General features: G+C 40.8%; 1 protein-coding gene across 8 annotated transcripts in view; it reads right to left on the reverse strand.

The window, feature by feature from the left end:
• Positions 1–1,305: 1,305 nt before the first annotated feature.
• TMEM63A (transmembrane protein 63A) overlaps positions 1,306–14,371 on the reverse strand; it is a 53,193-nt gene continuing 40,127 nt past the window's right edge. For all 8 annotated transcript variants that reach the window (XM_087964733.1, XM_087964744.1, XM_087964720.1 and 5 more), the window contains exons 20-23: positions 11,562–11,729; positions 7,411–7,526; positions 7,164–7,220; positions 1,306–2,285 (exon numbers count right to left, since the gene is read on the reverse strand). In XM_087964733.1, coding sequence (XP_087820859.1) covers positions 2,124–2,285; positions 7,164–7,220; positions 7,411–7,526; positions 11,562–11,729 — 503 coding nt within the window. In that variant the 3' untranslated portion in view covers positions 1,306–2,123. The remainder of the gene's footprint in view (positions 2,286–7,163; positions 7,221–7,410; positions 7,527–11,561; positions 11,730–14,371) is intronic.

The following is a 14,371-nucleotide window of genomic DNA, read 5'->3' on the forward strand; positions in this document are numbered from 1 at the left end:
CCTGGCAAGACAGAGTGACTTTGGGTACATGGAGTTTCAAGATCCAGGTCTTTGACATCTTCAGTTCTAGATCGGGTTATACTATCCATTCAGACCCAGTTCCAGGGTTTTTTGGACTCCAGAGTTCTCCTGGACTCATAACTGCTGCTCAAAGATCAGGTAGTGGTCGTGATTTAGGAGAGCCACTATAGAGTTTTGGTTTGTGCACCAGCTGTGGCCTTTCCTAGATCAGGAGTCCCTGCACTCAGTCACTCAAGCCCCAAGTTATCTCATATTTGGACTAATGAAAAGCGCTCCATATGGGTTACCCTTGAAAAATGTTTGGAAGATACAGCTGGCATAGAGTGCAGTGGTACGGGCAGTTTTTAGGGCCCCTAGAGTGGCCTATGTTACACCATTTCTTTGCAAGGTACGCTAGCTGCCCATTTGCTTTCAGGTGTAGTTCAAGGCATTGGTTATGACCTGCAAAGCCCTCCATGGAATAGGTCCAGATTACTTGATAAGCCATCTCATTCTGCTAAGACAAGTCCACCCTAATTGTGCTGGCAAAGGAGGTCAGCTGAGAATCCTTTTCTGTCAAGAAACTCCAAATGACAGGTCCAGGAGAAAAGCTTTCTCTGCTGTAGTTCTGACCCTCTGAAACATCCTGCCACACAGGTTGAGGTTTGTCCCCATCCTCCTATCCTTCTGCAAGGGCCTAAAGACCTGGCTCTGCTGGTTGTCAGGAGAGTACATCACTGGAGATGGCTACTGGACTTATTAGCTGGCCTTACCTACCTCCTGTGCTGTCAGCTCTCCCTCTGCCTATCTTTTTAATTTCTTATGATTGTACTTCCATTCTTTGATTGTTTTATGTTGTTATGTTTACACTTGTTATAATTTTTCCCCATTTTATTGTTGTAAACCACCCAGAGTAGACTTACAGTGAGATGGGCAGCACACATAAATAACAAATTTATTTATTAACAAATAAATATAAATAAATACTATAAAAATTGCATTATGCTGTTAATTCTGTGTTCAGTATAAATTTTATTTTTTATTAAATATATTTATGTGACTGCCCAACTCACAAATGGTGACTCCGGGTAGCTTACAAAATTAAAAATTCATAATACAGAAACCCCCAATATACCCCATTTCCAACATCCAAAAAAGAAAGCAACAATACATAATTGCCATATCGTTACTAAGAAAATTAAGGGATAAGTCCATGAACACCTTTGGTATCAATCTCAACAATGTACATTTTGGCAATATTTTACAACAGATAGTTTCAAAATTCAATAAGAACAGTGGTAAATGTGCATTTGAATCCAGTGTTTTATTGAAAGTGATTGCTTAATTACATTTAAATTTAACATTACTTCTTTCAAAAATTTTATCTACCTCATAATTCAAAACAGTGTAACGTATTTGTGATACTTTAGCAGATTTAAAGATTCTTAAAAAAATAAACCTTAGAGATTAAAAATAATAAAATGTTTACATCCTTTATTGTTTGACATGTTAGCTTCTTTTGTGTGAGGCCCTTAAAACTGTGACTAGAAATTAATTTAAGTAATCCCATAAATAACAGTTCTCGGCCACATATAGTCTGTCATCCTCAAATTCTTTAGGTTTTGACACATATTTTCTCTACTTTTTGTAGAAAAATCCTTTTACAAGGAAGAAAATACTTCTGATTTGATAAACTATGGGGTTACTAGAAGAAAATCAGAATACTCCCCAGCTTATATTTATCTGTTTTTTTCTATCATTAATAAAAATAGATGTTCCTTCACCATAAACCCTTCAAGTGTTTAGCAACCAGTGCTCTGGCACTTGCCCATAAATATTTCTATAAAGGCAAATAAGTAAATATGCTCAAATTTGTTTTCTAAGCATTCATATTCAGTGTGCAAAGCACAACAGAAGTCATTACCTATAAAAAATTACCTACGCCCAAGATAATATCTTTGTGAAAATCCCTGAATGTAGTTTTATAAATTCTGGTCCTCTACATGAAGAAGTCATACTTCTTAAAGAGATTGCAGTGCAACACAGAAATCCATTTGTGAAATCTGCTCTTTGAGACAGGGCTAAGTGTGCCATCTTGTGTTAGTTCATGATACCGAGATTTTTCACATCTCTCCGACACTTGATTCCTCAGCATAAGAGACACAGATAACATCTTCTTCCCCCACTGTGCCTACTCCGGATATAGCTCCATAGGATATTTGAGCTGTAGAAGATAAAGCACTCCTTTCGGTAGAAACATGGTGAAGAACACGAGGAACATAGATCTGGAATGTTAAGAGGTTTTCACATAATTAAATAATAAAGCACTCACTCCATATTTTACTTCCAAGCATTTTCTACAGGAATAAAACAAACACATACATTTCATTATTGCAATTTTACAGGCTAAATATACAGTTATGTCTCACAAGTCTTAAGCCAAACATATTTAAATCCTGTTCCTATTCTTGTCCATCTCATGAAGTTACCAACTTGATATGGTGGGGGAACTCATAGCTTCAGTGATCCTGAGGGTTTTATGGAGAGAAGCATGACAGGGTCATGCTCACTGGAAGAGTTGAAAAGGGAGAAGTGAAGCTAAGATCATAACATGTATGAGAGTGGGTGAGATTCTGCAAAAATGAAGAAAGTTATTTCACCTAGAAGAAACTCTAGAATCAAACACAGAATAAGGTAATATAAAAACTGCTTCTGTAAAATTGTATGTCCCAAAATTGTATTGACATGGATGAAACATTTACACAAGTATGAGTGCCAAACACTGAGACCTTCTAGTTGCTACAGAAAAGCTGAATCTAGTCTTGTTACGGACATATCAAAGTTGCAAACCTAATCACTGATGATATCAAAATTAAGTCTTCATTTTACAAGAGCACATATAATGTGAAAAGCATGAACTAAGAAAAAGTGACAATTGTCAGATTGGAAATGAAGTCTACTAAAAGTAATATTTTAGGAATTAATGAAGTGAACCAAAATGTGCCATTTTAAATTAGATAAATATATATATTTATTCAGGACAAAGTCCATATATAGAGATGGGATTGTAGTGATTCTCAAAAAGGATGCAGTTAAATATACACGTTAATAGGTTCTAACCAACTATATACTTATTTACATGCTTCTCAAGGATTACTACCACCCCATCTTTACATATGCACTTATGCCCTGAATAACTCATGATCTCCTGCTTTCTACTTGGATGCTTTAACCCACTACATCAAACTGTTCCTAGTTTCTACTCTGATGAGTTAACCACTACATCAAACTGGTTCTCGTGGCTATAGTTAAATCTTTAAGAAATTATGAATTACAAAGCATTTGCAGAGGGAAAGTATATTCAAGAACCAGTGGAAATAGAAACTGAGATGCAACAAGGGCCAGTTGTGAAATAGGAAAGCAGCAGGTGCAACTAAAATATTCACTGAGCTGTTTTTGGCTGCAAGAGAAGCCTTTTAAAGTAACAACAAATCTATGTCAAGAAATACAAAGAAGTCTTCATACTTCTTGAAGAAGAAATATGTGGCCTAGTGATTGGGGGGCGGGGGTTCAGTTATATTTAACTGTGTTCTGAGATAGAAGAGATAGAACTGCAAGAGAATATTCAAATGATTGCCTTTTTAATTCTTCATGCAGGCAAAGTCTTCTGATCTTGCACTCATAGATGCAGTTGTAGATGGAGAAAAATGCCAAATGAATAGAAAATGTAGTGTCATGCCCCTGTCAGAATCTGATTCCGAGGGGGAGGCTGAGCAGCTGACAGGGAGTGGGAGTGTGGTTCCGGTGGCTGTGGAAGAAACTGGGGAAGGGCAAAGTCTAGCTTAGTGGTTCCCAAAGTGGGCGGTAGGGATGCCTTAGGGGGGCGCTAAGTGGGATGCCTTGGGGGGCGCTAAGAGGCAAGGGGGCTGGCAGGGGGGCGCTAAGAGGCAGCAGGGGGGCATTTGAGGCACCGGCCAGCCCTCCAGGTTGACTCATTGACTGTAGCACCGCTCCGGAGCCGGCACCTCCAATGCGGAAGCGGTGGCACGTTATGTGCCGCCGCGGCCACGTTCGACACGCCGCCCCTCTGCTGCCTCTTAGCACCCCTCTGCCTGCCCCCTTGGGGATGCTAAGAGGCGGCAGGGGGTTGTTCAAGGCACCGGCCCTGCAGGTTCACCCATTGACTGTAGTAACGCTCTGGAGCCGGTGCCTCCAATGCGGAAGCAGTGGCACATTATGTGCTGCTGCAGCCGCGTTCGACATGCCCCCCCACCTCTTAGCTTCCCCAAGGGGACTGGCAGAGGGGTGCTAAGAGGTGGCAGGGGGGCATTCGAGGTGCCGGCCGGCCGTGCAGGTTTACCCATTGAGGTGCCAGCTCCAGAGCAGTGCTAAGTTAATGGGTGAACCTGCAGGGCTGGCGCCTCGAACACCCCCTGCTGCCTCTTAGCATCCCCAAGGGGGCCAGCAGAGGGGCACTAAGAGGTGGCAGGGGGCGGCGCGTCGAACGCGGCCGCACGTACCGTGCCACCGCGTCTGCATTGGAGGCACCGGCTCCAGAACGGTGCTAGTCAATGGGTGAAACTGCAGGGCCGGCCGGTGCCTCGAACTCCCCCCTGCTGCCTCTTAGTGCCCCTCTGCCGGCCCCCTTGGGGACGCTAAGAGGGATCAGGGGGGCGTTTCGAGGCGCCGGCCCTGCAGGCACGTCAGGAAAGCAGAGCAAAGCCAGTCTGGGAGGGAGGGAGGGAGGGAGAGAGAGAGAAAGAGAGAGAGTCCTGATGCATCAGATTGAATGAGGCCTAGTTTAGACTGAGGCCCTTTTCCACATTGAAACCTCTTTGGCTTCTATTAAAGGTTTTGTGGATGAAACATGGTCAAGACTATCAGGAAGCTCTCACATTTTGTTGAGGCTTTAAACAGGATCCATTGGACTAGATCTCCACCCTAAACAATTACTTTTCCCCAATGTATTACAGTGCTAATTCTGAAGAAGGCAAAACCAAAATGTACTGGTAAATTGCGAGAAAACACACACACACTCCCTTCTAACCCTGCCGGAGCAGGTGATTGGACCAGAATAGATAGCTCATTATCTTTCTCCTCCCTCCCTCCCTTCTTTATTTCTTTTTCTTTCTGTCCCTTTCTTCCATCCCCCCTTCTTTGTCTGTCCCTTTTTCTTTCTTTCCCTTTTCTCTTTCTTTTCTTCCCCTCTCTCTCTCTTTCTTTTCTCTCTCTCTTTCCCTCTAACAGGCTCACCCCTTTAGATTAGGGTCGCCAAACTTTTGGACCTCAGGGACCACCAAACTCATAATTTTAAATCCCGGAGACCACTAATATGAATTTTGACTGACGGTGGCTTTCTGGCGTTGGTGGGAGAGAGAGAGAGAGAGAGAGAGATGATCCAACCTCTCTCTCTCCCTCTCTCTCACACACACAGGCAGGGGTGGGATTTAGACCCCTGATCTAAAGCTGTCAAAACTCCAAAAACAGGTCAAGTAGCTCTGGGGAGGCCAGTCATAAATTAGAACACTTGCTAAACAACCGGCCATTAAGTGAGGACCACTTGTATTTGGTTTGCCAGTCACCTGGCCATGCCCACCCAGTCACATGACCAGCAAGCCACATCTACCAGGTCACGTGACCAGCAAGCCACACCCTCAAATTAGGCCATGCCCACAGAAATTTGAATCCCACCCTGGGTGGGGGCACCGAGGATGAGTTTGTAGCACCAAGGGGGTGGTGGACTTAAAAAGTTTGGGAACCACTGGTCTAGCTGGACAGAGCAGGGGAGAGGTAGAGCAAAGGCAGAGGGAATTCAGAGGAAGATCCAGGCCCATCCCCTCTTCATCCTAGGACACGCAGGAAGGAACGAAGGGAGCAATGTGAATTGTGTGGCTTATGGGGGAGGAAAGGGCCTGATTCCCTTCATTAGCTGCAGCTGGGAACACAGTGTTTAAAAAGGGAGGCTGCACACAGCAACTCATGGGAAGCAAATCGTGAGTTATCTTTTATGGTCGAGACTTATCTGGGTTCCTGGCATCTTCCCAACTGTATGTGTTTTGTTGGCCTTTGAAGTCTGCAATTCCTTATCCTGCCCTGTCCAGTTAATCGCTGCAATGTGGTTTGTGTGGATTTTTATTTACAGTTTATATGTTTTTTGACTGAATTTCCTTCATTTAAAGACTGTTCTTGGGAGAGTTTTTTCTCCAGCCGAAGGTAACTGGACATTGGGAGCAAAGTTGGAGGTATTAAAGGGACTTTTCTTACTTATGTGACTGTGTTGCCTTTGTACCTCACCCCGGGTCATCACATGTAGATGGACACAAGATCATATAGATACAATAAAATGAAGAATGGAAAGAAGAAAAACATTGAGATTTACTTTTTATTTATTAATTACAGCAGGACTATCAGAAAAAGCATGGTGTAAAGACAATAGTAAAAATAATAAAAAGTTAAAAGTGATTATTTCAAGTGCTAATGTATGGCTACAGAAAAGACATGAAGAACAAGAGAAAGAAGACAGACACTTTTGAATTGCAAATCCGTAGTCAGCTAGAAAAAATCTCATGAACTTCAGAAAGTAGCAAATAAAGACTGATTTCTGTCTCAGGGCAGTGACCAGCAAGCAGAAACTAACATTCTTGATGAAAGCAGATGGTAGATTAGAAAAAGACTCTCTATATTGAGGGAAACTGAGAGACAGGCAGCAGATAAAGTGGAAGATTATGAAGTAATCAAAGGAATTTCTTGTAGACTATGGATTATCACCACATGTAGTAAGTGTTTATCACTGCATAGTCACTAGAGGTTATATCTGATTCAATGGCATCTACCTAGCTAATTGTTCTTGTATATAACAGCATTTTTAACATTACACAAATCAAGAATTGATATGACGGCCAAGTAAAACATTATCAAAATTGAGCATCACATATGTTATTATGTAGCAAACAGTTGTCTTAACCTATTTCAGTTGCCCACAACATTTTATCTGCAACAAAATGTTTTGTCAACAGGTCTGAATTCAGAACACAAAATTTCAGTATTTCTTAATACTGAAATAATTAAGGCAAATGTTTTGTAATTTCAGAATTCTTTAATAGACACAAGTCCTTTCTTAAAATATTTATTTTTCCATGTAATAATATTTATCTGATACTTACAGAAGATTTGACAAAATCCATTTTATTTTCTTTATCTCTGGACAGATATTTTTCTTGCTATAAGTATCAATGAAAAAAAGTTAAATTGAAATAATTTTCAAAATATGTGCACAATATAAATATTTAAAATTCTACAAATAATGATTATATTTATCAACATATAGAAACTGATTTTAATGATCATTTATGTGATCATTTATCTAAAATATAGCTATTTTAAAATTAAATGAAGTTTTGATTCATTTACCTTGTATTGCATGGGGGTCAGATACCAGAACAACCTAAAGCAGGTATATGTTATGCAAACAACAATTGTTATGCATACAACTAAGAACGTAAGTAATGTTGTAGGTGCATTAAATCCTAAAAGAGAGAGAAAGAGAGAGAAAATCTGTCAACTTAAACTTAAAAGCATGATAGACTAGGCAGTGATACAACTGTAGCAGTGACATAGGGGAGTGAAGATAGTAAATGCTAGTAGCCACTATTTGAATGAATTAACAGATAAATACATCAGACTTGAAACTCAATAATGCAAACAGCTGTGTATTTGCCTTTAGTTTCAACTGTTGAAGGCATAAAAACTCACTATGCAGTAGGTAATAATATTTTGTATTATAGTCACTGACCAGTATTATAAACAAGAAGCATTAAAAAAAGACATGTTACAATTAGTAGTGAATTGTTAGTGAGCAGTGGGCAGTCAAAGTCTGCCTAATTTTGCAAACAAAATTAAGCTACATTCAAAGAAACTACATCGGACTGATCCAATAACAGCAATTGGACGTAAAAATGATCAGTATCTCCCAGGTATTTATCAGAGATGTTATGAGATGGGTCCATAAGTCCTTATAGGTGGTACAGTATAGTAAGACATGTGCTGTAGTTTTAATAGCCACTTGCCCAGAGGGGCATAGTCTCAGCTTATATGGCATTTTTTATATTAGCACTCCAAAAGTGCTGTAGGAGGTACGTTGCAGCATGCTAAAGTTAGTGCTCTTTGGAGTTTGGGGACAGTTATACAACATAAATATCTCACTTTGAAAAGAGGAGTTTGCTCAAAAAACAAAAGTTCTTGTTGGGCTTGCAGGTCTTTATTATGTTTAAAGTACACACTCGTCCCCCAACATTAAGAGCACTTCCTTGGAGAAGCCAAGATACTGAAGTTTTTGGGAGATGGTCCTGAACCATACTGATTCATAATTGTCCTCTAAAAAGAAAGAACTCAAACCTGTGGGGAAAAAGAGTAATTTTAACCAACTATACTGCAAGTCCATGCACCTGTTTCAACTTAAGATAATCCTGCCTCCCTGTTCAGTACTACATTTGGGACATAGTGAGCTAAGCGAGATATACCTCTTAGGAATTTGGACTGCACACTTTCCAGAGAAGTAAAATAAGAGTAAGGTTCCAGCTGAGACCAAAGAGTAATTGTGCATGAGCCATAGTTAAATACAGCTTCAATGCTGCTAGAATATACTGTGCTCCTCTGGAGAATTGAAATGATTCAATTGCTATCTGTTGTTTGAGCACTTTGCATAACATAGTTTTGATGTGAACTGCGTTTAGTAAAGCTATGGAAAACCATGCCCAAATGTTTACAGGATGTAACTTGCTTAATGTTCTGACCATTTATTTTCCAGGCATGCAATTTAAATCTTTTTGCAAAGCTCATGATCTTAGTTTTACTATAATTAATTTCAAAAGTTTCTTTGGAGCAATAGCTAGCCAGAATGTTCAGGGCTCATATAAGTCCTTGTGATATATATCATCTGCATACAACAAACAGGCAATATGTCTATTAGCTAATTTGGGGAGGGGTGATATTCTAATTGATTTAATTGGGCCACAAGTAGTTTATATAGAGATTAAACAGCAGAGGAGCTAAAATGCACCCCTGCCCTTTATAACTATACACCAAGGTGCATGAAACTGAGCTTGTCAGCTAGAAAGCTGACAGCCAGTGTTCAAGACCTGAGCGTCGTGTGACAGGGTGAGTTCCCATTACTTGCCCCAGCTCCTGCCCACCTAACAGTTTGGAAGCATGCAAATGCGAATAGATAAATAGGTACCACTTCGCTGGGAAGATAACAGTGTTTCATGCGCCTTGGTGTATAGTTCATGCTGGCCACATGACCATAGAAATGCCTTCAGACAAGACTGGCTCTCTTGGCTAAGAAACAGAAATAAGCACTCCCCACCCCTAGAGTCAGACATGATGGAAAGGGGAAATCTTTTACCTTTACCGTAAATAGAATATCCACACTTAAAATCCGCCTACTCATTTGTCAATACATGCTCTAAGCCAATCCAATTGATTAGTTTGTTGTACAAATGTCTAGCACAGAGCTTACTTATTATACTTAAGAGGTGATAAGCCTATAATTAGCAGGCAGGTCTCAGGTGCCCTTTTTGCAAATGGGCACAATAATGGTTAAGTTCAATCCTCTAGTATTTGCGCAGTGCAATCTGTATAAGTAAACAGGGAAACAAAAGGAGTCTACCATTTCAGATTATTTTGTAATATTTCAATCATAATAAAATAGTTGCCTTAGCTGACTAATGTGTCTTTATTTCAGCATTAGTAATTGGGGACCAATTTGGGAGCAAGTTGGCATTGAGATCTAAATCGCAATGAAGAGACTTTTCGGGGGAATACAGAGCTCTGAAGTGTTTTTTCCATACAGAGGCAGATATAAAATAAGGGAGTAAAAAGGGCTTATCAAATGGGTAGAAAGTTATTAGGTGCCAAAATAGAATTCCTGGCTTGAGATACAGTTATCAATCACCGTCAGGAAATTCTAGGAATTTGGTCACCACCTGAAGATTTGTTCGCGACCAGAAGGAAAACTTCTGAAAATTCTGGTTGTCACCCATTCGCGACCCAAGGTTCCACTGCGCAGGCATTTTCTAAGGGATGCAGTTGGGGAACCACATTATAGCAAATGTTGAAAGCATGTCTAGGTTCAGAAAAGGCATGGGTTGGACTGTTCCTTCAGGATCTTTGTGCTTAGGAAACTCCAGTTGTAGCAACATATTGCCAGGCTGCAGATTACCAGGAGCTGGATTGGGCACCAGGGATTCTCCAGTGACTGTCTAACTGGATTTTTTGATACTGTGGAAGTATTAAGCAATTTGTTGATGGAATGTATTGCCACAATCCTGAGTTAAGGCCAGATCAATTAATGGCTTAGCTGTAGAGCTTATTGTCCGCATGTTTCTCTTAATTTGTCCAGTTTGTGTATGAGGTCTGCTTGCTCTATATCTGGCAATGCATTTGCCTGATTGATTGCAATGGAAATTAATCCATGAGCTTTCCTTCCAGTGAGTCCTCAGTAGACTTTCTAGATGAGATACTTGTCTCATCTCTGCCCCTTTTCTACTGGAGAGTTGAGCCCGCCACAGTTGTTCCTTCTTCTCCTAATAGATTCAGGGATGAGGACAGCTCTGAATTCCCTGGCAGTCTCACAGTGTTTATCAGTGTGAGCAACAGATGTCTTTATGGCTTCTGCAGTTACAGTGGTTTTCAGCTTACTTTGCAAAGGACTCCTTTAATTAGTTTTCATTTTTAATTGACGTTAAATATTCAAAGATTGAAGTCACTCTTTGTACTGTAAACATACATTGTCGGGATATGAAGTCTGTTCCATTCTCTCTTTTTAAGTTCAGATCGTCCTCATCCCTGCATAAGCAAGACAGCTGCTGAATAGACAACTGGAGTCAGGGGAGAGGAGGAATCCTCTATCAGGGAAGACAAAAGTTATATAAGCTGCTGGTTTCCTATTTCCACCTGTAGATCCCACTCCAAGGAGTTATGAATGTTATATCTATCTGGTGAGGGAGTAGAGTCAAAGTTACTTACTGAAGTTATCCGCTTATTTATTGTATATTCATTCATTTTCTGCTGCTTCAAAGGCTTGGTTGAAATCTGTGTTGAAGTGGATATAATGTCTCTTCTTCCTTTCCCCCATTCTCAAACCCCAGATTAAAAATTATTAAATTATGACTGGAGCAGCAGATAGGTGACCTCTCAGGCAATACAGTTTAAAAAATTAGAAATGGAAAGTAAAACTACTAAAAGAATAAAAATGGAGAGCATAAACTCAGAGCTGTTCACACATCTCTATCTTGCACTTCACCTTATGCAGAAAGTAGTGGCAACCATTTCTGAAAAATGTGGGCAGAAAAACATGGGCTTCCTCCTGCATTGACTCCAAGGACCACAGCAACAACCAACCACCCCTTTGGTTATTCCTGTATCTTTACATTTTAGGATATTGTTCTCCTCTGCTCTTATCCAAATGTATATCAACAGATTAACAGAACACCCATGATACATAATGTAACGTATTTATCTGCTGCAATGTCTGCATTCTTTTTCAAAGCACAGATATTTACCTAATCTTAAAAATGAGAAGAAAAACAGCCAGAAGAGGCAGAGGATGGGAGCTGCTAATGCCTGACTCACAGCTGCAATATGAATCTGCTTCTCTAGTTTGGTAGGAAGGTATGCATAATAGAGGTTGTGGCGATCAATGGTATGTTTCAGCAATAGATAAATTAACCCTGTAAGTAAGAAAAATATGACAGAATTACTAAGAAGGACTATAAAAAAAGTTTAGCAAAAATTTACCATATTTTTTGGTGTATGAGATGCACTTCCCCCTCCCAAAAAAGTGGGTGGAAATGTCTGTGCGTCTTATACAGTGAATGTTGCCAAAGCCCCCCCCACCCCCACCCGCCGGTCTCTGCCTCCCAGCAATATGCCTCCTTGCAGCAAACAGCAAACAGCCTGGTCAGCTTCAGCACAACCTGATTATCACAAGCAGCTGATTGTCAGTTGGATCGGCGTTCCGATGATCAGCTGTTTCAGGCTCCAGGGATTGCCATCATCTATTGCCGCCTCCATGTGCCCCATTTTTGGCCTCTGCATCACGTTTTCAGCCTCCATGTGCCCCATTTTCAAACTCCATGTGCCCCATTTTCTGCCTGTTCCGATCCCTGACGCCTGGAATGGGCCAAAAATGGGGCGCCCAGAGGCGGCAATAGGCGATGGTGATCCCTGCAACCTGAGACAGCTGATTGTCGGGAGGCCGATCCAACTGACAAACAGCTGTTTGTGCTAATCAGGCTGTTTGCTGTTTCCTGCAAGGAGGCAAATTGCTGAGAGGCAGAGGTAGATTTTTTTTTTCTTGTTTTCCTTCCCAAAAGCTAGGTGCATCTTATCCTTTGAAGCGTCTTATAGAAAATACAGTATGTCAATATATCAAAAAACTCCCTCAACTCATCCTCCACTCCTAGTGATAAAATAAGTCTAAAAAATGATCAGAAAGGTATAATGAATAGTTATAACATTTTGTTTTCTTAACACGTATTATTTAAAACTCAATGGATTTAGCGCAGCCAGGCGGCCATGGGCCCCCGCACCGAGCCGAGGAACACCCGGCTCAGGGCCCGCCGCCCCTTCCTTAGTAAAGGATTTTAAACGCCCTACAACAGCCTCCCGCGAGAGGCAGCCAACCCCATGGGAGGCGATCCCGGGCCGCAGCACAGGCGGCCCACCCGGGAGCACCCAGCCGCTTCCTGTTGCAGCAGCTAAGGGGGGGGGGGGGGGGGGGGGGGGGGGATAGTGCACAATGTTGAAATGCAATTTAACTAATGCAAAAACTGACACCCTGGGTATCTTTTCCTTACTATCTACGCAAGCATTACAGACAGCTTTTGAATATAAGTTCCCACTATCTATGGCACGCTGTTGAGATGTTCTGAGTATGAGTATGAAAGATGAGTGCTGGATATAATTCACTAGAAGGTATAAAAAGATAAAATCAACTTTTTGTTATTAGCACTTAAAATGGGCATTTGTGCCTCCTAAAGCCTGTGTTCTTAGGGGGTGGAAAAATAAGGTAGGAAAAACAAACAAAGCATGGTTTCTGGAATTATTTTCTAATTATAAGCAGTTATAAGAGACATCTGTAATTACATTACAAATATTATCTAAAATCTACCAGATATCTTCAATTTCTTTTCTTTCATGCTATTTCACTAACTTGTAATAGGCCAGTGGTGGTATGGGCTCGGTATGTGAAAAATTCAGAAAATGCCTAAGTTGATTCTGCTGCCATGTCACTTCCCCACCCTCGAACAAAAGAGAAACAATTCTTTACATATTATTTTTTTAAAAAAATACTGTCCAATCATGTTTGTGATTCTTAGAATCTGCTGTGTACCACTTGCATTCAGGCGGTGTTGTCTTTCTATTGACAGGCCCCTGTGGCCTACACAAGGCAGCTCAGGCTCACACAAGGCTTTTGTTCTTGAAGCGCCTTTGAAGAATATTCTTCTGTGGTCTCTGTAGCCTTCCCAAACTCCACAGAAGCACATCAAATTCTCAAGCAATTTTTGGAGGCTTCAGAAGTTGTGCAAGAGCACAGACTCCTTGTGTGACTTCCGGAAGTCACACGAGAACACAGCTCACTTTTGTATGGCCTCTGCAGCTTCTGAAAATTGTGCAAAAGCACGCCCTGTTCTCTATTTTAGAAGCTCTAGAGGTTGCATGATTTTTTGTGGGTATGCAAGAACACATCCCATTCTCACGTGGTCTCAGCGGTCTCTGAAAATCAATTTTTATTGACTGCAGAAGCCATGTGAAAATTGGGTGTTCTCTTGTGTGGCCTCTGGAAATTGAGCAATCTCTACAAAACTCACACAAGAATGGAGCATGATTTTGAGAATAGCTGTTGTTGGACATTGGTGAACACTGGCATGTCACTCAAAAAGTTGTGGTGTGTCACTTTTGACATGCATGTTATAGGCTCACCATCAGTGTAATATGCTGTAATGCTCTTTTATATATATATTTTTCAGAAATGTAATATGCACAATCTAGATTTTTTATTTAAAAACCTGAATTGCTTTTTAAGTCTATGCCCAATATTACTTCAATAGATTTCTACCTCACACTTTTATATGCTCAGATGTTACAGAAGATGGAGGCATGCATGAAGGAGAAAAAAACAATCAGCAAGAGAGCACGATTAGATATATAGCAATAGCAACAGCAATAGCACTTAGACTTATATATCACCCCTTTACAGCACTCTGAGTAGTTTACAATGTCAGCAAATTGTCCCCAACAATCCGGGTCCACATTTTATAGACCCCAGAAGGATGAAGGATGACTCAACCTCAATCCATGTCAAGATCAA

Source organism: Notechis scutatus, chromosome 1 (genome assembly GCF_049901735.1).
Source record: "Notechis scutatus isolate UNSWTSFEM ecotype Mainland chromosome 1, rNotScu1.2, whole genome shotgun sequence".
Classification (NCBI taxonomy): domain Eukaryota; kingdom Metazoa; phylum Chordata; class Lepidosauria; order Squamata; family Elapidae; genus Notechis; species Notechis scutatus.